Below are 23131 nucleotides of genomic sequence, written 5' to 3'. Positions count from 1 at the left end.
AAAATATTGGTGTTAATTTAACATTTTTAGTTTGTATGAGATTTTTAATTAGAAATTAATATGATACTAAGTATATTAATTTAAGAAGCATAAATTTATGTTGAATGTATATACATATTTAGCTCTATAGTCTTTGGAATGTGGTTGGTTTATCATTTTTAAACTAAAACACCTTTGAAGTAGGCAAAATGAATACATCTTAAAACACCATGAAAATAAACTAAAAACAAAAAGTGATATTCAACAAATAGGATTTTACCCAACCAGCTTAGATGTCGTTTTGTATAGGTAATTAGTGGCCTAAAGAAAGAGTTGTTTCCATATAGATTTGAGGTAGCGTCTTTCCCTTTTTAAGAGCTAAATAACTGAAGGAAGTTAATAAAACCTTGTAGGAAACAGGAAAGACAAAAGGAAACATTAACAGATTAGGTTAAGAATAAATAAAATCTAAATAGTACTGAAAATAATTCCCTTAGCTAGTTTTATTACAGAACTTCTCAACTGCATAGTGCCTTTACTCTTATGCTGGTTTTTGGTCTCCTCCTTGTCACAGGGTCAAGGAGCCAGGTTGAACCTGGAAAAGTCTTGGAGAACACATTTTGAGATAATAGGCATAAGTCTGAAGTGGGAAGGCCAATCTCATCTTCAGAATTAGCGTCTCATCTTCAGTGAGCTCAAACAGCATGTAACAAAAATATAATTAATATTACCCTGACATTATAACTAGAAAGCACTCAGGGAATGATGGGGCAGGAACATAAGCAAGCATAGAGCATCTGAGTATCAGAGAGGGAAATAACTCTATTTCAGGGAAAAACAGGCTTAGAATCACAATGTAGAAAGGGGAGGAGTTAAGACCAGTAGAGATGGCGTCTCAAGCCTCTCAAGTAGACTATTACTTTTTACCTCTCATTGTTGTAACTATGTGTTGGTAGCAGCTTGTCTCTTGTAAGGTCTGGGCCCTGGAGTACAGCAAATTCCCATCTTCTTCACAGGTCTAGTCATCACAAAATGTCAGCTTCCTTTGCACCTTGAAGGCAAATGGCTAGAAAGACTTTAAGTTCCCTTTAGAAACTAACAAATATACTATATAAAACCATAAGAATTTAAAATAGTCATTTTTAGAAATTAGCAAATGCCATATAAAAGATGTTAAAATCCAAATAATTCCTTTAAAATTACCAGATAAAGATGTCATTCGAACAATGTCAAAACCTAAAAATAATTCCTTTAAAAATATCCATAAATATATCAATGTAAAAACTTAAAACAATCATCTTTTAAAAAATAGTAAATATACCATAGAAGAAGTTAAAAGTCAAAGTAATCCCCTTTATAAACAGGCCCTAAACGATGTTAAAATTTAAACTCCCATTGTGTAGATCTGGTATTATTACCTTAGTCTGAACTAGAAATGGATTGTTTATTTTATGACATCATCAAGAAATGAAAACAAAAATAAATTACAAGAGAATCCTAGGCACCCCTGGTACCAGTAGATTAGGCTTGATATTAAAGAAAGTGCCCTCAGATTTTATATATGTATGTGTGACCCAAACAGAAAAGCAAATCAAAGGAATCCATGTTTCTCACCAACCAATGTAGCCGTGAATGCAAAGCCAAGTTCTCCGCATCTCTTAATTTCTAGACAGAAGCTATGCTGGGAAAGAAACTCTTGAGGGCAGCAGAAGGAACAGGGCACATGAATCAGTGTTCATTGGTCTGAAAGCATACACTCGCCTGAGCAGTGCCTGTGACTTTTTAATGTACAGTGAAATTTAAAGTGGTTAGGTCTAGTTAGAAAAGTAGGCACCTGAGCACTGCTTGGTTGGTGCCCAAGAGGGCCTAAGATCAAAACTTCAAGCCCCTCTGCCTGAGAAAAAGTTTAGGAGAAAAAAAGGCTTTTAAAAAGTTTTTTGTTTGTGTGTGGGGCAAGCCGCCTGAAATTCTTTAAATGATCCAGCAAAGTTGCCCAGCTGGTTTAGGCTAGTTGGGTCAAAATGGAGAGAAAGGGTCCCCTAAAGGGATTTTAGCCAAATTTATAAGAGAATTTAAGAATGGGCCCAGCTGGAAACATCATTTCATTAGAATGTTAAAGAAAAAAATCCCCAGGGCAGGTGACCTGGCAATCTTGGCAACTGCCTGGAGGGGATGAATACCACCGGGAAGGAAAAAAAAAACTTGGGGTCATGCAGGTTTAAAGCCAGCATGGGAGGTCAGACACATGGCAGGCCTGCAGGCATTCACATACAGGCAGGGAGTAGAAAGCTTTAGTATGGAAGCGGGAGGGAGAGGAGAAGGATCTAGGGCATTTGTATGTGTTGGACTGAACAGTATGGTATCAGAAATCATCCTGAGTAAAGTGAGGAAGAAAGGCAGTGGGAGAAGATAAAGACAGGAAAAAGAATGGAAGACAGCTGGCCTTCCAGGCCCATGCCAAAGGAGTGGGGGAGGGGGCGAGATGCCAGTGGTGAGCAGCCTGAGGGGGAACCAAGGTAGCGAACAGATGAAGCGGTTCTATCACGGAGACATTGTGCTGTCTGGGACTGACGAAAATCAATAGGAAAGGAAATCAAAAGAAGCTGCAGGCAAGGCAGAGTGTTTACAGTGAGGAGAGCCAGAAAGAGGTGAGAGCAAAGCAGAGGGCTGGGGAGAGGAGGAGAGAGAAGAGAAGTTACATACAACGATCCCTCTGCCTTAGTTGTGTGACTCTGTTAGTAATTCCTCTCTCAACTCTCACCAGAGAAGCTTCTTCTTGCAATCGATGGAGATTCCCACTTTCAGAAAAAGGAAAGGAACTGATTTCATCATGTTAAGTGTAAGAAGCCAGATTTGGAAAGATTTTTTTTTTTTTTTTTAAAGTTGGGGGGGGGCAGTGGGAGAGCAGGACTGTTAAAACCTATCCTCTTTAGAGATCAAAGGGGAAGCCTGCTGTGTTGGCCAAAGAGTAGAGAAAGTCTGCTTCTCTTGACTTCAAAGACCAAGGTGCTTATCAACTCAGTTTCCTTTTCTCAGGAGCTTGAGAAGTCCCTGAGACCCTGTTGGTGAGGGGGTGGGGCTATCTGAACCTTAACACAACCATCTGTAACTCAAACTTCAGGAGATCTGATGCCCTTTTCTGGCCTCCATAGGTACCCACATGCACATGCACACACAGAGACATACACACATAAATAAAATAAAAATAAACCAGGCATGATAGTGCACACTTTTAATCCCAGCACTCAGGATGCAGAGTCAGGAAGGTGGGTCTTTGTGAGTTCAAGGCCATCCTGATGTACATACTGAGTTCCAGGCCAGGGAGAGCTACATAGTGAGACCCTGTATCAAAAAAAAATTGTTTTAATTTCATTAAAATAAAATTATTTTTTATTTTTTGGTCTTTTTGAGACAGGGTCTCCCTGTAGCCCCAGCTGTCCTGGAACTCACTATGTAGACCAGGCTGACCTTGAACTCACAGAGATCTGCCTGCCTCTGCCTCCCAAGTGCTGGGATTAAAGGCGTGCACCACCATGCCCGACCAAAATAAGTTTTTTAAAAAAAAAAACATAAAAGAAACAGCCATAGCTGTTTGTTGTGGTGTCTGGGAGGGGAGGCCAACGCAGGAAGATCAGTGCTAGTTCAAGGCCAGGCTGAGCTACAGAATGAAACCCTGTCTCATAAAACAAACAAGAGAGGGAATGAGAGAGGGAGGGATGATGTGGAAAAGAAACAACCAGATGTAGTGACATGCACCTATAGTCCCAGAACCTGTGAGGCTGAAGCAAAAGGATCATGACTTCACAGTCAGCCTGAACTACATGTTGAGACCTTGTTTCAGGGAGGGAGGGGAAGAGGAAGGGGGTAGGGAGGGAGGGAGGGACTCTACTTGTCTGTTCTACATCTGTTAACCCCTCTTCAGATTAACCTCCTGATAGTCTTGACTTTGTATTTTATGCCTCCTAATATTTCTTTTAAAAATTTTAAACTTATGTGTATGTGTGTGTACCTGCTTGTCTGTATGTGTACCATGTGCATGCCAGTGCCTTCAGAGACCAGAAGAGGGGGATTAGATCCCCTGCAACTGGAGTTATAGGCAGTTGTGAGCCACATGTGGGTGCTGGAAATTGAGCCTGGGTCCTCTACAACAGTGGCAAGTGCTCTTAACTCCTGAGCCATCTCTCCAGACCCTCTTAATATTTCTTCAACTGAGAAAAAAAAATCTTCCCTTCAGCAGCAGAAGTTAGGTAATTTTTTGAGATACTATCCAGTGCCTGATTTATCAACATCCCAGAGCATCCCCCTAGTTGTGACAAGCTAAATGTGTCCAAACATTAATAAATGTTTTCTAGGGAGCAGATTAACTGCTGCAGTGACTGAGAATTAAACCCAGAGTCTCTTGCATGCAAGGGTTTTCACTATGCTGCCAGGCCTCAAGCAAATCCTTCTATTATAGCTCCCTAGTAGCTGGACTACAGGAGCATGCCACCTAGCCTTCATGTCTTTGGGCATATTATCTAGATCAGAATTGTACAAAAGAAATACAAGGGACTGGAGAAATGGCTCAACAGTTAAGAGCACATACTGTTCTTGCAAAGGAGCCAAGTTCAGTTCCCAGCACCCATGTCAGGCAGCTCACAATCGCCTCTAACTTCAGCATGTAATCAATATAAATTGTTGAGGTATTGTATGCTTTTTTGGTATTGTATGTGGATGTATGGAGTAACAGTACATCTCAGTTTAAATTAGGCACATTGCAAAGCCACACAATGTGGCACATACCTGTGATCCCAGAATTTAAGAGGCTAAGGCAGGGGAATTGGGAATTTGAGGCCAACTTGGACTATACCCTATCCACCCAAAAAATTACAAATACAGTGCTTAGCAGCCATGTATACTACGTTGGATAGTACAGCTCTCTGGATAGGGTGCATTAATCCTTTCCCTCCATTTAAAAAAATTTTATTTTTATGTGTATGAGTGTTTTGCCTGCATGTATGTAAGTGCACCCCTGTCATGCAATGCCTGCAGATGCCAGAAGAGAGTGTTTGATCCCCAGGAACTAGAGTTATGGACAGTTGTTAGCCACGATGTGGGTGCTGAGAACTGAGCCTAGGTCTACAAAAGCAGCCAATGCTTTTAATTGCTGAGCCATCTTTCCAGCCCTCCCTTCCAAACTAGGCTCGGTTGTGCTGGCTCGCACCCTTAATCCCAGCACTCCGGGAGACAGAGGCAGACAGAGGTAGGTGGATCTCTGAGTTCAAGGCCAGTCTGGTCTACACAGAAAGTTCAGGTCAGCCATTATTACATAATGAGACCTTGTCTTAAAAAAAAAAATCAGGGCTGGAGAGATGGCTCAGCGGTTAAGAACATTGGCTGTTCTTGCAGAAGACCCGGGTTTGTATCCCAGCACCCACATGGCAGCTAACTGTCCATAACTCGAGTCCCAGGGAATCCGACAGCCTCTTCTGTCCTCTGCAGTCATTGCACGACACTTACCTACATGCAGGCAATACACATATACACATAAAAATAATAAATAAAATATTTTTAAAATAAATTCAACAGGCATGGTGACACACGCCTTTAATCCCAGTGCTTGGGAGGCAGAAGCAGGCAGATCTCGGTAAGTTCAAGGCCAGCCTGGTCTACATAGTGAGTTCCAGGCCAGCTGGGGCTACAGTGAGACCCTGTCTCAAAAAGAATCGCCCCCCCCAAAAAATCCTACTTGCGGCATTCCTGTGATTACATAACAATCATGAAACTTACAATGGAGGATGGAGAGATGGCTCAGTGGTTAGGAGCACTGTCTGTTCTTGCAGAGGGCCTGGGTTCAGTCCCTGGCACCCATATATGCTGCTCATAACTGTCTATAACTCCAGTTCCAGGGACTTCAACTCCTCTTCTGGCCTCTGAGGGCACCAGGCATGCATGTGGTGCACATATATACAGGCAAGCATACACATAAAATAAGTTATTTAAAAAAGACTAGGCTTGCTGGGTGTGGTGGCGCATGCCTTTAATCCCAGCACTTGGGAGGCAGAGGCAGGCGATCTCTGTGAGTTCAAGGCCAGCCTGGTCTACATAGTGAGTTCTAGGACAGCTGGGGCTACAGGGAGACCCTGTCTCAAAAAGACCAAAAAAAAAAAAAAAAAAAGACTAGGCTCATATCCTTCTTAAAATCAAGCTCCTATCCCTGAAGTGTACTACATTGTTTCATCATACATTCTTAATGTTTTTGAAGTCCTGAACCCCTTTTAGTAGTTTGATGAAGTCCACTAACCTTTCCTTTGGAGTATATTAAGTTTTCTCATCACAGCAATTTAAAAGGAGACAGAATTAGGGTTTATTTTGGCTTGAAGTTTCATAGGTTTCAGTCCATGGTCAGCTGGTTCTGTGACTGGAGGTAAAGTGAAGCCTCATGGTGGAGAAATAGTGAAGGGAGCTACTCACCTCACAGTGGCAGGGAAGCAAGAGACAGAGGCCCAAGAGGAGATGGAGCCCCTCAATGACCCCCCTCCACCAAGGGATCTCCCTTTTCCAGCTAGGACCTACTGCTGAAAGTTTCATCACCTCTAAATAATGCCATCAGATTATGAATCCTTCAGTAGACGAATCCATTGATTAGGTCAGAACCCTTACAGGAACAAGCTTTTCCTTCAGTACATGAGCTCACTGGAGAGACACTTCATATCCAAAGTGTAATACAAAGTAATGTGGCTTGGATTTGGTTTTTGGTTTGGGGGTTTTTATTTTATTTTTTGTTTTTGGTCTTTTTTGACTCAGGGTCTCCCTATAGCCCCAACTGGCTTGGAACGTCAATACATAGAGCAGGCTAGCCTTGATCTCACAGAGATCCACCTGCCTTTGCCTCTTGAGTGCTGGGATTAAAGGCATGTGCCACCACACCTGGCCTCAGAATAATGTCTTTAAATTCATAAAATATATAGAGGACTGTATAGCTCATTAGTAGACTGTTTTACCTACCATGTACAAGAGCCTGGGATCCATCTCCAGTACACACACACACACACACACACACACACACACACACACACAAAGACTGCCCTTGCAGAAGACCTCGCTTTGATTCCCAGCACCCACATGGTGGCTAACAACTGTCGGAAACTCCAGTTCCAGGGGATCTGACACCTCTGACCTCTGTGGGCACTGCAGGACATAAATGCACTTACACACGTGAGGCAATACACTCATATACATAAAACAAAATTTTTTTTTAGAAAAGAGTGTTATCCCAGCACTTGAGAGGCAGAGGCAGGTGGATCTCTGCAAGTTCAAGGACAGCCTGGTCTACATAATGAATTCCAGTCCAGCTGGGGCTACGAGGAGACCCTGTCTCAAAAAGAGCAAAAAAAAAGGGGGGCGGGGGGCTGGAGAGATGGCTCAGAGGTTAAGAACACTGGTTCTTCTTGCAGAAGACCCAGGTTTGAATCCTAGCACCCACATGGGAGCTAACAACTGTCCATAACTCCCGATCCGACAGCCTCTTCTGACCTCCTTGGGCATTGCATGACATGGGTGCACTTACCTACATGCAGGCAATACACACATACACATAAAATAAAAATAATAAATAAATTTTTTTAAAAGACCAAAAAATAATCAATTAAAAAAAATAAGGAATGTTTTTCTCCATTGTAGACTAGGTCCTACTGATTTTCTTTTATCAAATACATGGCAGTCCTGGATCCTGTAGAGTGACTTGTTTAAGCTAGTTAACAAGTTACTGTACAGGACTTCCTTTCCTGCTTCATCTCTTAGGAGAAAATCTATAATTGAGGAAGTTAGTGCATGGGATTACCAATAGAGAAAACTGTAGTTCTTGCCTAAATTTTCCTACCCTTGTGTCCATTTTGTCCTAGATCTATTGGAAATCACTGAGGCACTCTTCTTTTGATTGACTTCTTAGAGCTTTATACTTCTAATTGAAAATTTCCTGTGTCAGGCCTGTATGCTTTATCAGGAAGGATTTTAGTTGTTACACTGGCTTCAGTTATAAACTCAGTTACAAATTTGATAAAAATGAGGGAGACAAGACAGTTTGGTGTTGTTACTTGACCGGATGGGTGCTGGGATGGGGCCAGGTCCTATGTATTTGTTTTGCCAAGGGCTGTGGAAAGGGTTATAGGTGTAGGAGTGTTTGGTGGTAAATTAAGTATCTAATGAAGTAAAAAGAAGGAACTAACCAAACACTATTTAAAAACAAGAGAAATAGAACCATGTGTCAGAGGCTTTCTGGTAAGAGCTATGGAAACTTGCAGCATCCAGGCCATTTCTGTGGCAGGCGTGTTTTAATGAAAGAGCATGGCCTCAAAGGGACTTTGAATTACAGCTATTCATCTCTTCCTTTCACCTCCTCCTTTTAAAGGGGTTGGAACATAAATTATTGTCCAGTAACCTTGTCTTTCTTAATCATAAACTGGGGTAGATTTGACTTTACCTCTTCCTTCATTCCAGCTCCTATACAGGATCTCTGTACTCTTTCCTTTTCTCTCATCCTGCCTACAGGCTTCTCTGTACCTTTAAAACTTTTTTTGTTTGCATTTTCATTCTGTCATTATAGAGCCAGTCACATTGTACTGGCTCCTTTATGGCTTTTGGAGCCCAGGAGGACTGCCCGGTGAGGGGAGACAGCATTTGGCCAATGTGGCTGGTGTGTGCCATTATTGCTGGCCATTGGGCCTCTGTCATCTACAGCTCAGTCCTGGCTCATTAAAATGCAAGCCAAATAGCTGAGCAGGCGCCTGCTGCAGCACTGTGGGGGCCAGGAAGTTAAATGGTTCTCCTAATCCTGCATAATTTATCTCCCTGTTAGCCCCCTCATAAAATAGTCCAATTCAGCCCCACCACAGAGAGCTTCTTCTGAATTTCCTATTTTTTGTGATGACCATCGAGTGTTCAGCCTTTCCCTTCTTTCTCTTTATTATTATTATTAAAAATTGTTTTACTCCTGTTCACTGCAAGTTTGCCTTAATGTTTTCTCATTTTGGAGCCTCCTGCCTGGACCCCACTTCAGCAACAATCTGTCCACTTCTCTTCTTTGGACCTGATAACACAAAGCAGTTGGTGTGATCTTTTCTCGGTCCTCACTTCTCTGCCTTCAGTGCTTTTAGTTTCGTCTCTTCTATCATTTTCATCATTTTTTTCTCTTTCCATTCCCTGTTTCCAGGACCAGCTTCATTGCAGCATGTTTGTGTTTGGTAGGCCATTTTAAAAAGCACTGGATGGAGGGGGAGGGTTGTTTTTCTTTTTCTTTTTTTCTTCCTTTTTTCGAATCTCCATTTCTGTTTCATTTCAGAGATTTACAAATGAGGACCACCTGGCAGTTCATAAACACAAGCATGAGATGACATTGAAATTCGGCCCAGCCAGAACGGACTCAGTCATCATTGCAGGTATTTGCTGCCCCAGAATCCATGTGCTTTGCTATCACCAGACAGTTAAGATAAATTCCAGGGACCAGATGTACTGGGAGCTTTACTCCCCCTTTCCCATCAAGATCCCATATGTGATCTACATTTAATCAGAAAAAAAGGAACATAAAAGCTCTATTGTGCCCACCACTCTGTTTTTAATAAGATTGTGTTCTCTGGCTTTTGAGGATAGGTGTGTTGAGATTTTGTCTTAGCTCTTTTCAGTCTAGTTCCTCCTTGCCTTCTATTTATTAAGACTTTGGAAGAGTTACAGACAAAAGATGCCTTTGGCATTTCCCCCTGTCCACAGTGGAAATGAACAAAAGAAGACAACAAAGCTGCCCAAGCCTGGCTGCCTCTCCCGCTGCTGTCAGTTTTCCTCCAGCGGGCAGATTAGCAGTTCGTAAATTCAGCTTCCCTTGTGAACCCAGACACCATTAAGGGCTCATTTCCAAAACTCAAACAAGACATTTCGTCAATGGGACTTTTCTAAGCCAACTTGGGTGACCTGGAACCTCTTACCAGTTTTAGATACTGTTGTGCTTCCCTGCACCATACTCAAGGGAGCACTCCTAGCAACTGCTGCCAAACCCTCGGTGTTCTGTTGTGCAATTCACAGCTAGATAGACATGCAAACCAGAGTGAGTTTTCTTTTGTTTTGGTTTGGGTTTTTTGTTTGTTTGTTTGTTTGTTTGGTTGGTTGGTTGGTTGGTTGGTTGGTTTTTTTTTGGAGATAGGGTCTCACTACAAAGCCCTGGCTGGCCTAGAACTTACTCAAGTAGATCAGGCTGGCCTCAAACTCACAGAGATCCACCTGTCTGCCTTCCTCTGCCTCCTCATCCCCAATGCTGGGATTAAAGGTGTGAACCACCATTGCTGGTGACTTTTTCTTTTGATACTGTGAGAGGTTTTAATTTAACCCATACCAAGCAGACTTGGCTTAATATTTAATCAAATTGTGTTTAGTTAGTGACTTATCATATCAATTAATAAACCAGTTAAGTATCATTTTTCTAATTATGTACTACTTACCAAAATGTTACCTTAGACTTGGAAAAAGAGACATAGCCACCTCTCCCTACTAGTCTCCATGATGAAAGAGACTTGCCTACAAATCTTTTCCTTATTAAATCAGCAAATATTTATTGAATATCTGCTGTTGGGGCTAGTTGCTTTGCTCTAAGTTTGTAGATTTGTGATCCCTAAGAAAAGGATATGAGTGGGAAGAGTGTCAATCTTTTTTTTCCTAAGACAGGGTATCATGTAGCTGAAGCCTTGATTCTCCTGCTTTCACTTCCCAAAGGCTGGGATTACAGGCAGGTGCCACCGTGTCGTTTTTCAGTGATTCTTAAAACCAGGAGGAGGTCTTAGGGAAGAATGGGTAGGATATAAGTATCATATATGTAAATATATACTTATTTAGGAGCTGGAGAGATGGCTCAGCGGTTAAGAGCACTGACTGCTTTTGCAGAGGACCTGAGTTCGATTCCCAGAACCCACATGGCGGGTTTCAGGGGAATCCGAAGCCCTCTTCTGATCTCTGCAGCATCGCACGACACGGGTGTACTCACATACATGCAGGCAATACACTCATACACGTAAAATAAAAATTAAAAAAAAAATTTTTGCAAACACACACACACACACACACACACACACACACACGAGTACATTAAATTGGGTGGGGACAAGTATGGATAGAGCAGGAGATCTAAATACCATCAAACTATATTGTATGAAAATTGCAAAATTTCAATTCAAAATTCAAGTAAAAACAAAGTATAGGCCAGGGGTGATGGTGCATACCTTTAATTCCAGCACTAGGGAGGCAGAGGCTGGTGGATCGTTGTGAGTTCAAGGCCAGCCTGGTCTACATAGTGAGTTCAGGTCAGCTGGGACTGTAGGGAGACCCCGTCTCAAAAAGATCAAAAAAAAAATTTAAATCGGAGCATATATATACATGAAAAAATTTAGCATTTTCAGACAAATAAAAGTTGAATTTAGCTCAGTGGTAGAGCACCTCCTTGCAAGCACAAGGCCCTGGCTTTGGTGCCCCAGCACCAGGGGAAAAATCCCAGAAAGACCATTTAAAAGCAAGGGAACTAGCTAGACATGATGGCACACACCTTTAATCCTAGTACTCAGAATGTAGAGGCAGGAGGATCTCTATGAGTTCAGCTCTCCTAGGGCTACATAGTAACACCTTGTCTCAACAAAACAAACAAAAGAGGAAACTAAAAGAAAATGAATAATACAACATGAATACTAAGAAAAATATTAAGTGGAATTAGAGACATTTATGAAAAAGGTGAAGGAGTTAAGGTTATCAGGTTGGAGAGGCTGTGCCAGGTAGTTGGAAAGGCCTATACCAAGTCTGCAGGGACGGAGATAGGAGGTGCTGCATGAGAGTCCTAGGAAAAAAGGTATCTTATCTCCTTTCTTGTTTTTGTCTGAAATTTAAAAATATTTATGAACGTTGCTTTCTTTAAGAAGTAACATGATTACATTGAAAGACTTTGTACAGGTTGGAGAATTTGAGTAGGTTTTCTTCTTTTTTTCTGTTTTTTGAGACAGGGTCTCACTATGTAGCCCTGACTAGCCTGGAACTCACTATGTAGACCAGGATGGCCTTGAACTCAGAGATCCACCTGTCTCTGCCTCTCAAGTGCTGGGATTAAAGACATGCACCATCACACCCAGCATTTATTTTTTTTTTTTTAATTTTTTTTTTTTACAATTAAAGTTACAGTTTTAACAATATACAAAATATTACAGTAATTCAGATTTTTTGGCATAATGATTACAGATTTGATAAATACATTTTATATCTCATAATAGCGATGAAGATTATACAAAAGCTATTAAAACAATTATAAGAATAAATTCAATTGTCACTTAAGTATCTAAAGCTATTTTCCTTTGCATTCTTCCAGAATGATTTGTTCTACACTTGATCTTAGCCAAAAGACCGAGAAGCAATTTATTTTTAATTATGTGTGTGTGTGAATGTTTGCGTGTAGGTATGTGCATGTTAGTGCAGGTGCCTGTAGACGACAGAAGAGAGTGTTGGATCCTCTGGAGCTAGAGCTAGAGGTGGTAGTAAGCCACTGTGTCTGGTAGAGAAAATGTTTTCCTTGTAACTCTTTGCATTCAGTTCTAGAGTGCTCATCTCATTGCCCATGACCTCAGCTATTCTTTCCAGACTGGTAATTCTCTAACCCCCGTTAAGATATGATGCATCATCTGTATTCCAGCCCCTTCTTGAACACTTACTTGGTCATAATTTAGATTTTCTTTTATTTATTCATTTTTTGTTTGTTTGTTTGTTTTTTTCTTTTGGTCTTTTTGAGACAGGGTCTCCCTGTAGCTCCAGCTGTCCTGGAACTCACTATGTAGATCAGGCTGGCCTTGAACTCACAGAGATCCACCTGCCTCTGCCTCCTAAGTGCTGAGTTTAAAGGCATTAGCTACCACACCCAGTTTAAATTTTCATGTCAGTGACTAAACTTGTCTCCTAAACGAACTCCTCTTCTCTGATCCTCACTGATAGCAGTATTCTGAGTTTTGAGTTGTATTATTCTTTCTTCAAATTCTCTATTCTTGTTTTAGTCAGCATCATATCCACTATGAACAAATACTTGAGAAAAATCAACTTGTAAATAGAAAAGGATTGAATGAGGTATGGCGGGGCATGCCTGTAATCCTAGCATTTGGGAGGTGGGGACAGGAAGATCTGGTGTTCAAGGCCATCTTCAGCTACATAGCAAGTTAAAGACAATCCTGGACTATATTTGATTCTGTCTCAAGAAGGAGAAACGAGAGATTATTTTGGTTCAGTTTTGGAGGCTTCAGTCCATGGTCAGTTGGCCCTGTGACTTTGGGACTGTAGTACAGCAGCACTGTAATGGGGAGTGTGTTATAGAACAGAGCTGCTCCCTCTTGGCTAGAACACCAAAGAGAGAAAGAACACAGACTCCCACAACCCCCTTCAAGGGCATGCTCCTAAGAACCTAAAACCTCCCACTGGACCCCAACTCATAAAGATCCCACCACCTCCCCTAGTGCCAAGGGCTTAGAATCAAGCTTTTAATACATGGACATTTGGGTGACATCCAAACCATAGCATTCCTCTTCTGCTACCACACCCATGCTTCTGTTCCTCCATTGTCACCAGGTTGGCCTCCTTGACTAGTCTCAATCTACTTCATCTCAAATACTTTTGGAAAGCTAGTCCTATTTAAGTTCTATTCTTGTGGTCAAAATCTCATTGTCTTCCTATTTTCTCTCTCTTAAAGGCTACTTAGACCTGGTTCTCCAACTATATGCAGCTTATATGTATTAAATGACTATCTTTTGACTTAGACAAATTACTTTCTCTGAATCCATGTATTATAACCATTCTCTGCCTTTCTCTGTGCCTTCACCAGCATTATTCCTCTTAGCTCCAAAAATTTCAGATCTTTTCTGTATAGTTCAAAACCATTTTTTAAGGCCTAGCTCAAGTCCTATTTCAAATCTTTCTTATAACTCTGGTACTTAATACGGATTTTTAGGGGCTGGAGGATGGCTTAGCGGTTAAGAACATCTGTAACTCCAGTTCCAGGGTATCTGATACCCTCTTCTGACCTCCATGGGCATTTCAGGACACAGGTGTTTTTATATGCATGCAGGCCAATACACTCATACACATAAAATAAAAATAATAAAATATTTTTTAAAATTTAAAAAAATAACATGGATTTTTATTTCTATAATTTTATTCTACACTTCACTAGTACTCATTTTTGCATAGTATGATGCTGTCTATATATATTAGTTTTATTTTATCAACCAAAAAATTCTCAGATGTGAGGGCAATCTGCACATCTGTCACACCATTGATCACCAGGGTTGATTTGGCTAATCTGGCTGGCTAGGCAGATGTCCCCTTCCTCCCTCAACACTCCACGTACAGTCCCTCCCCAAAATGTGCTTGTTTGGTCTAAGAAGAAGAGGATGACCTTCCCCAATAGATGAGGACTGGTCTTCAGTCAAGGGTATATGAGTGGCTGCACTCCCCTGCTAGAACCTCCAAACAAGCTCTCAACTAAAAAACATTCTCTTAAATCCTCTGGGGAAAGACCCATGTTACTACATTTGGGCTATACCCTTATCTCTCTCAGCTATACATTTAAGTGTTTTCATGTAGCACCAAGACACACAGAAAGTATTCAGTGAACACATAGGAATCATCAGAACAGTCTAGGTTTGCTTATATGTTTTCAGATTGTTTGTTAAGGAACTAGAGTCAGTTGAAGGTTAGAGGCCTCTTAGAAGATGAGAAATCAGCCTTTGCACAGGGTAGCTTTATTTTATTTATTTTTATTTTTTGTGTGTTATGAGTGTTTGCTTGCATATGTGTATGGGTACCACCTCCATGCCTGGTGCCTGTGGAGGCCAGAAAAAGGCATTAGATCCCCTAGACCTGAGTTTACAGACAATTGTGAGCTGCCATGTGGGTACTGAGAATCAAACCTGTGCCCTCTGCAAGAGCAGCCAACATTCTTAACCACTGAGTCATCTCTCCAGCCAACAAAGGAGCTTTAAAAATAAAACACAGAGGACCTGAGTTCAAACTCCAGCACCCACATGGCAGCTCACAACTGTCTGTAACTCCAGTTCCAGGGGATCTGACATCCTCTTCTGTCCTCCTTGGGACTGCATGATATAGGTGCACTTAACATGTACATGTAGGTACTTCACTAATACACATAAAATAAATAAGTAAAAATAAAAATCAGAGGCTGGAGAGATGGCTCAGCAATTAAGATCACTGACTGCTCTTATAGAGGACCCAGGTTCAATTCCCAGCACCCACATGGCGGCTATGAACCGTCCTAAACTCCAGTTCCAGGGGAATCCAAAGCTCTCTTCTGACCTCCATGGCATTGCACGACATATGTACACTCACATACATGCAGGCAATACACTCATATACATAAAATAATAAAAATAAAATTTAAAAAAATAAAATAAAGGGGCTAGAGAGATGGCTCAGCAGTAAAGGGCACTTGCTGTTCTTCCAGAGAACCTGGGTTTGGTTCTTAGCACCCACATGGTAGCTAACAACCATCTGTAACTCCAGTTCCAGGGAATTTAACACCTTCTGACCTCCACAGACACTGCATGAATATGGTACACTTATACACATGCAGGTAAAACTCTCATAACACATAAAATAAAAATAAAATATTTTTAAATGTATAATTTAAACATTATCCTATCAGTCAGTCTATTTGATTTGGATAGGAAATGAATCCTTAAATTGATTAGCATGTCACAGAAAATGTTCAAAATAGAGTTAGGCCCAGGAACAAGGTTCAACTTCAGAAAAACAGAATAGAGAGAAAGCAGCTAAGATCTGAAATTCAAATTACTTTAAAAGTTCCTATGGATTGTGAAGAAACTTCATCTTCTTAAAAGCAAAGGAGTCAGTCTTGGTGGCACATTCCTATAATCCCAGCACTTGGGAGGTAGAAGTAAAAGAACTGTAAATTCCAAGCTAATCTGGGCCTGTCTCAAAAGAGGAGGAAGGGAGGGAGCAAAGGCAGTATGTTGAGAAAAAAGTTTGCCTAACCCCTGTAGGGATATTTTGGCAAGCAAGTCTAAACCAAATAGCCCGGGTTTCCCAACTTTGCCCAGGTCTCTGTGAAATGAGGCCTATTGTTTGCAGCTTCCTTTTCTACCTTCTGATATTGCTGTCTTATTTCCCAGTCCCTAGATTTTCCTGGAATGCCTTCAGAAGGTAACAGATCTTTATCTCAGTAGAAGACAAGACACTTCCTTTATTAGGCAGCATTAGCAAACAAACAGCTATCCATTCTCAGATTGTTCTTTTCATTAGATCTTTTTTTTTTTTTTAATGCATATGAGTATATTGCCTGCATATATGTGAGTGCACCCCTGTCGTGCAATGCTGCACGTGCAATGCTGCGGAGGTCAGATCAGAAGAGGGCTTCAGATTCCTGGAACTGGAGTTAAGGATGGTTTGTAGCCACCATGTGGGTGCTGGGACCTGAACCCGGGTCCTCTGCAAGAGCAGTCAGCACTCTTAACCGCTGAGCCATCCCTCCAACCCTCTTTTCATCAGATCTTAACATCCATCTACTTAGACCTACTCACCTCAGACCTGACAAGGTGTAAGTTTGAAAAGGAAACATTGCTTAACTGTTGTTGATTTTCAAATCTAGAGGTTTCATGAAACTTCACTTTCATGAATGGTTTTGCATTACTGTTTTTTTTGTTGTGTGGGAAGGAGGTAAACTGAGCACTGAGAGAAGATGGACATGTGGCTACTCACACAACAAAACACTGTCCTGTCTTCCCCCTGCTGGCCTTGAGACAATATAACACAGACACCCTCTGGTGGCCTAGCACAACCATTCAACTTCTAAAGTCCAAAAAGAAGTAAATTTGCCAAACATAGATTCTCCATCTCTAAATAGAAGAATAAAAACATATTCACTATGTACTCTCAAGTTTTAATCTTAAGTTAAAACAAAAACACAATTTCCTCTTTTTATGTCCACAGATCAAACACCTACTCCGACTAGATTCCTGAAGAACTGTGAGGAGGTGGGGCTCTTCAATGAACTAGCTAGTTCCTTTGAACAAGAATTCAAAAAAACTTCAGATGAGGATGAGAAAAAGGCAAGTGGGATTTAAAAAATAAACTGCTGATATTTAGACTTGACTCTTGTGCCTTGGGATAATTGCCTTGATTGGTTAAAATTCCAAATCATGGGGCTGGAGAGATGGCTCAGCGGTTAAGAACACATTCTTGCAGAACACCCAGGTTCAAATCCCAGCACCCACATGGCAACTAACTGTCCAGGGGATCTGACAACCTCTTCTGTCCTCCGCGGTGCACAACATGGGTGCACTTACCTACACATAGGCAATACATGCATATACATAAAATAAAATTTAAAACTTTGGGAGGCAGAGGCAGGCGGGTCTCTGTGAGTTCAGGGCCAGCCTGGTCTACATACTGAGTTCCAGGACAGCTGGGGCTACAAGGAGACCCTGTCTCAAAAGGACAGAAAAAAAAAAAAAAAATCCAAATCATGGGATTAGCTCTATAGAACCAGACAGTACTCCCCAAACCTAGTCATTCAGCCAGGTCTTTGCAGAGCAGGCGTGAGACAGGGCTCAACATGTAGTTCAGGCTAGTCTCTAAGTCACTATTTAGCCCAAGCTGTCCTTAAATCCATGGTGATCCCCTTGTTTCATCATCCTGATAGCCGGAATAACAAGCATGTGCCACCACATCCTAACACCCATTTAGCTTGGAGTTCAGGTGATGCAGCAATACAGGTCTGTCTTTGTCAAAATTCCATCTTCCTGCCTTCCAGTGAGGCATTAATTAAGTTTTTAAATTAATGAATTTATGTATGTGCGTGGTATATGTATGTGATCCATGATGCCTTCTTCTGACCTCCGCAGGCATTGCATGACATGGATGGACTTAAATACATGCAGGGTCTTGCTATATAGTTCCTGACTAGCCTGGAACTCACTTTATAAACCAGGCTGGCATCAAACTTGTGACAATCCTCCTGCCTCTGAATCTTTTTGGTTTTTTTTCAAATATGTGTGTATGTGTATACACATGCGCAAACCACCCCCCCCACCCCCTCGCGCCCTCACACACCTCCGCCCCTCAACCTCCTTTTGTTGTCTTAAGAGAGGTTCTTGCTATATAGCCCAGGCTGATCTAAAGCTCCTAGTATTTCTGTCTCAGCCTTCTAAGGGTTGGGATCATATGCATGTACCACTCACTACTCGTGGCATAACAAACTCTGTATAGGCAAGTGCAAGAAAAATAGCTTTCAAAGGCTATCAAGTTGGCTTAGCAGGTAAAGGCACTTGCCACCAAACCTGATGACCTAAGTTTGATCCTGGGCCCCACATGACAGAAGAGAACTGACTCCCATATGCATGCTGTGGCATGTGCTTGTGCTCACACAATCAATCAGTCAATCAATAAATCTAAAAAATAAGCTCTCTTGTCAGGTATAATGGTACATGTTAAGGTTCAGATAGCCCTGCCTCCCCACCAACAGGATCCCAAGAACTTCTCATGCTCCTGAGAAAAGGGAACTGATAAGCACCTTGGTCTTTGAAGTCAAGAGAAGCAGACGATTCTCCACTGTTTGGCCAACACAGCAGGCTTCCCCTTTGATCTCTAAAGAAGACAGGTTTTAACAGTCCCTGCTCTCCCACTCCTCCCCCCAACCCAACTTTAAAAAGAATACATCTTCCCACCTTCTGCAGGAGGCAGAAGCCTCCCTTTTAAAAGACCCCAGCTCAAGACCTGGGCAGACATTTTCCCTGCCCGGAACAGAATCTGTCCCATGTGTTCCTTTGCTAATAAACCCTATTTTGATGGAGTTTTAGCTGTGCCTTGGTGCCTCCTCCATTCGCTCGTTCTCCGCCAACATTTTACCTATCAGTACATGGCTTTAATCCCAGCAGTTGGGAGGCAGAGACAGGTGGAGCTCTGTGAATTTGAGGCTACCCTGGTCTATATAGTGAGACCCTGTCTTTAAAAAAAAAAAAAAAGTCTGGGCTTGGTGGTGCATGCCTTTAATCCTAGCACTTGGGAGGCAGAGGCAAGGGGATCTCTGTGAGTTGGAGGCCAGCCTGGTCTACATAGTCAATTCCAGGCCAGCTGAGGCTACAGGGAGACCCTGTCTCAGAAAGACAAAAAAAAGCAAAAAAAAAAAAAGCTCTCTTTCACAGCTCTATTTTTCCTACTATCGTTTTTAGCTAATTGACACTTCTAGGAGGCTAGTTCATAGCTAGTCAGGGCTTCTCCAGTGGGCATCTCTTGGTGTTTCTGTCTGGCCAGGGATGGTCTTTGCCTCCCCTTGAGAAGCACAGATGCAGTATAATATTATCTCCAGGGATGTTTAATGAGCCTGAAACTTTTCTAAACCAGAGCTTTTCTAGAAGATGCCTGTTGGGAGTTGTACATGGATGGTTGCATTACTTAGAGGCCTTACTTTCCCACCAGTGTCTTGACTTCAGAGATCTTAGAATTAGCTAAATTGGCTCTGACATTTTAGCAATGTAGAAAAAAGTGAAGCAGAAATAAAATTCTTTGCTGTTGCTCCTCCTTTTCAGACTGAGCAGAAAGAACCATTGCCTACCTTCCTTAATATAGTAGACCAGAATCCTTTGCTGCTCAGAAGGCTTCTGCTTAAGACAACAAGGAATTGCTAGTCATGGTGGCACACATCTATAGTCTTAGCACTGGGGAGGTAAAGGCAAGATCAAAGCCAGCATGAACTACGTAGTTGGGACTGTGTCTCAGGAGGGAAAAATGTAGCAAAGGAGGTAGGAACAAACTCCTCTTTCACCAAGAAGCCTAGGATATAGGAAGAGAACAAAGGATCAACTTTGCCATGAAACCAAACTGCAATGCCAGCCCTCCTGATGTGGTACAGTATTAGGGTTGTTATCTCACATGGTTACTGTTCCCTGCAAAGCTATTTACAGCTTCAGTTAGGTGAAGTGATTGCACTGCTGCCAGGAAAGTACTCTTTACTTTCTGGTTTCTCCAATCCTGCCTCCAAGACCAAGCTCTAGTTTCTGCCACTGATGGGACAATCAGCCTTTCTTTGTTATCCCCAAACCCTGTATGCCTGAAGCTTCTAGCCTTTAGCTCCAGGTGAATTGTGATCACCAGCTAACATGGCAAGTTCCCCAGAAAAGACCTTTCTTGTCTTGTTTGCAGTTGCCAGTTTTTCTGTCATTGCTTTTTATACTTGGGTAGCATAGTCATTTTGGTTGACAGAGAAAGTGGCCAGCAGAGCTAGTTGAGAATAGGCAGGTACTTGATCCAGGAATCATTTTACTTTCCTGAAAAAAAATATAATCATGATGGTTGCATGGATTTAACTATATCTCTGTTTTTAGGTCATTGTAAACACTTGCTTGTAACTGATGTTGTTTGTTCATTTATTTATTTATTTATTTACTTATTTATTTATGGTCTTTTTGAGCAGGGTCTACCAGTAACCCCAGCTGGCCTGGAACTTGCTATGTAAACCAGTATGGCCTTGATCTCACAGAGATATACCTGCCTCTGCTTCCCAAGTGCTAGGATCAAAGGTGTGTACCACCTTGCCTGGCTAAACTGATGTTATCTTAAATTTATAGTTAGTGAAACAGAGGCCCTAAGAAAGGAATTTGACTACTGTTACATAAAGCATTGGTCATATTTCTTTGACTTGCAGTTCAGTGCATTGACCAAGGGCTCAACTTCTCTGAAGCATATGCCTTCATCTTATATCTGGCATCATGAAATTGAACACTTTTAATTCTCTTTCCTAACAGGGTACTTCTGGGCCCCTTGACATGTCTCTGCCTTCTACACCAGATATCAAAATCAAAGAAGAAGAACCAGTGGAAGTAGATTCATCCCCTTCTGACAGTCCTGCCTCTAGCCCCTGTTCCCCACCATTGAAGGAGAAGGTAAAATTCTCTATCAGGAGTCATCCAAATGTTAGTATGAGGAAGATTTGAGGGTTGATTAGACTCAAAGGAATGTTTGTTCCTTTTCTTTTCCCCCCATTCCTTCCCTTTTTTTGAGACAGCATCTCAGCAGTGTAGCCCAGACTGGCCTTAAACTCATCTCTCTCCTGCCTTAATCCCCAGAGTGATGGGATTATGGGTGTGTACCACTAAACCTAGTTCAAAAGGAATGTTAATTATTTAAGAGATGTATATATAACTCTGGGAGCTGGGAAGATGGAAGTGCTTGCTGTGCAAGCATGAGAACCCAAGTTCAAATTCCTAAAACCCAAGTAAAGCCAGGCGTGGTAGCACATACCTGTAATTCCAGTGCTCCTACAGTGAGATGGGAGACAGCGATCTTGTTGGCCAGCTAGCTTGGTGTATATACTGGCAAAACAAAAGCCCCCTCGCAAATCAAAGGGGAAGGCAAGAACTAACACCATACATGCATCATGGCATACACATGACTGCACACACTCACAAACACACATATACACACAAAGATTATAAATATCAATCAGCCAAACAATGAACTATAAATTGTGAGAGGCTGGTGGTGTTGCTCAGTGATAGCACGTATTTAGTATACATAAGGCCCTGGACTCAGTCCCAGCAACAAGCAACTGTGATATTTTTAAAGTAGAGAAAATAACATCCATAGCATTGAACAGGACTGAGGATAAAGCCTAGGGGAGCACCTGCCTGTCCTCTATAAGGAAGTGCAGGGCGTGGTAGCACACACTTTTTTGTTGTTGTTGTTGTTGCTGTTGTCTTTTGAGATAGTCTCTCTGTAGCCCCTGGAACTCACTGCTAGCTTCTGCCTCCTGAGTGCTGGGCTTAAAGGTGTGTGCCCACTCCAGAGGCAGAGGCAGGCGGATTTCTGTGAGATCAAGGGGCCAGCCTGGTCTACATAGTGAGTTCTAAGCCAGCATAGTGAGACCCTGACCAAAAGAGAGAGATAAAGAGAAAGAGAGAGAGAGGAAAAAAGGAAAGGAAAAAGGAAAGGGGAGGAAAGGAAGAAAAGAAACATGGTGATACATGTCTATAATCTCAGCCTTTGAGAAGTAGAGGCAGGAGGGTGAAAATTTCAAGGCCAGCCTGGGCTACATGAGATCTTGTCTCAAAAAAGGCAGGCAGTAAGATGGTAAGGCACCTCCTGCCAAGCCTGAAGACCCGAGTTTGATCCCCAGAACCCACCCACAAGGTAGGACAGAGCCCATTCCTGCAAGTTGTCCTCTAATGTCCTCATGCTCGCCCCGCCAAATAAATAAATAAATGTATTTTTGTTTGTTTTTGGTCTTTTTGAAACAGGGTCTCCCTGTAGCCCCAGCTGTCCTGGAACTCACTATGTAGACCAGGCTGGTCTTGAACTCACAGAGATCCGATGCCTGCCTCTGCCTCCCGAGTGCTGGGATTAAAGGCGTGCGCCACCACACCTGGCAATAAGTGTATTTTTTAAGTAAAAAAGAAAAATTTGGGGCTGGAGAGATGGCTCAGCAGTTAAGAGCACTGACTGCTCTTGCAGAGGAAATTCCCAACACCCACATGGTGGCTACAAACTGTCCTTAACTCTAGTTCCAGGGGAATCCGAAGCCCTCTTCTGACCTCCGAGGCACTGTACAACACGGGTGCACTCACATACATGCAGGCAATACACACATAAAATAAAAATAATAAAATATTTTTTAAAAAAGAAAAATTCAAATAATTAATAAATTAGACATTAAATGATTAGAAAAAAAAGTTTTCCCAGAGGGAAATAACTTAAAGGGAATATTTTTAATAGTGTATTAGGATTCTGATTACTTCTATTTTTGGCTTTTTAATTAATTAATTGTTTATTTTTGAAGCAGAAGCTGATGATGTAGCCCAAGCTGGCCTTAAACTTACAGTCTTCCTGCCTCAGCCTTCCAAGACCTGGGATTATAGGCATGAACCACCACACCTGGCTATTTTTAAATATTTTATTTTATTTTTATTTTTTATGTGTATGAGTGTATTGCCTGCATGTGTGTAAGTGCACCCATGTTATATAGTGCCCGTGGAGGTCAGAAGATGGTGTCAGATTCCCCCAGAACTGGAGTTAAAGATGATTATTAGCTGCCATGTGGGGGCTGGGAATCAAACCTGGGTCTTCTGCAAGAGCAGTCAGTGCT

The 23131-nt window shown here is 41.8% G+C and overlaps 1 protein-coding gene across 5 annotated transcripts in view; it reads left to right on the top strand.

The window, feature by feature from the left end:
• The window catches only part of Atf7 (activating transcription factor 7), a 124888-nt gene that overhangs the window by 73096 nt on the left and 28661 nt on the right, over positions 1–23131 (top strand). For all 5 annotated transcript variants that reach the window (XR_003850462.1, XM_008838814.3, XM_008838822.3 and 2 more), the window contains 3 exons: positions 9299–9395; positions 16984–17102; positions 20796–20933. Coding sequence is in view for 4 of the 5 variants with exons in the window: in XM_008838814.3 (XP_008837036.1) it covers positions 9299–9395; positions 16984–17102; positions 20796–20933 (354 nt within the window). In the remaining variant the exon portion in view is untranslated. The remainder of the gene's footprint in view (positions 1–9298; positions 9396–16983; positions 17103–20795; positions 20934–23131) is intronic.

The sequence above is a fragment of the Nannospalax galili genome, unplaced genomic scaffold, assembly GCF_000622305.1.
Source record: "Nannospalax galili isolate Female #2095 unplaced genomic scaffold, S.galili_v1.0 scaffold251, whole genome shotgun sequence".
Lineage (NCBI taxonomy): Eukaryota > Metazoa > Chordata > Mammalia > Rodentia > Spalacidae > Nannospalax > Nannospalax galili.
This window is presented reverse-complemented; position numbering and strand designations above follow the sequence as displayed.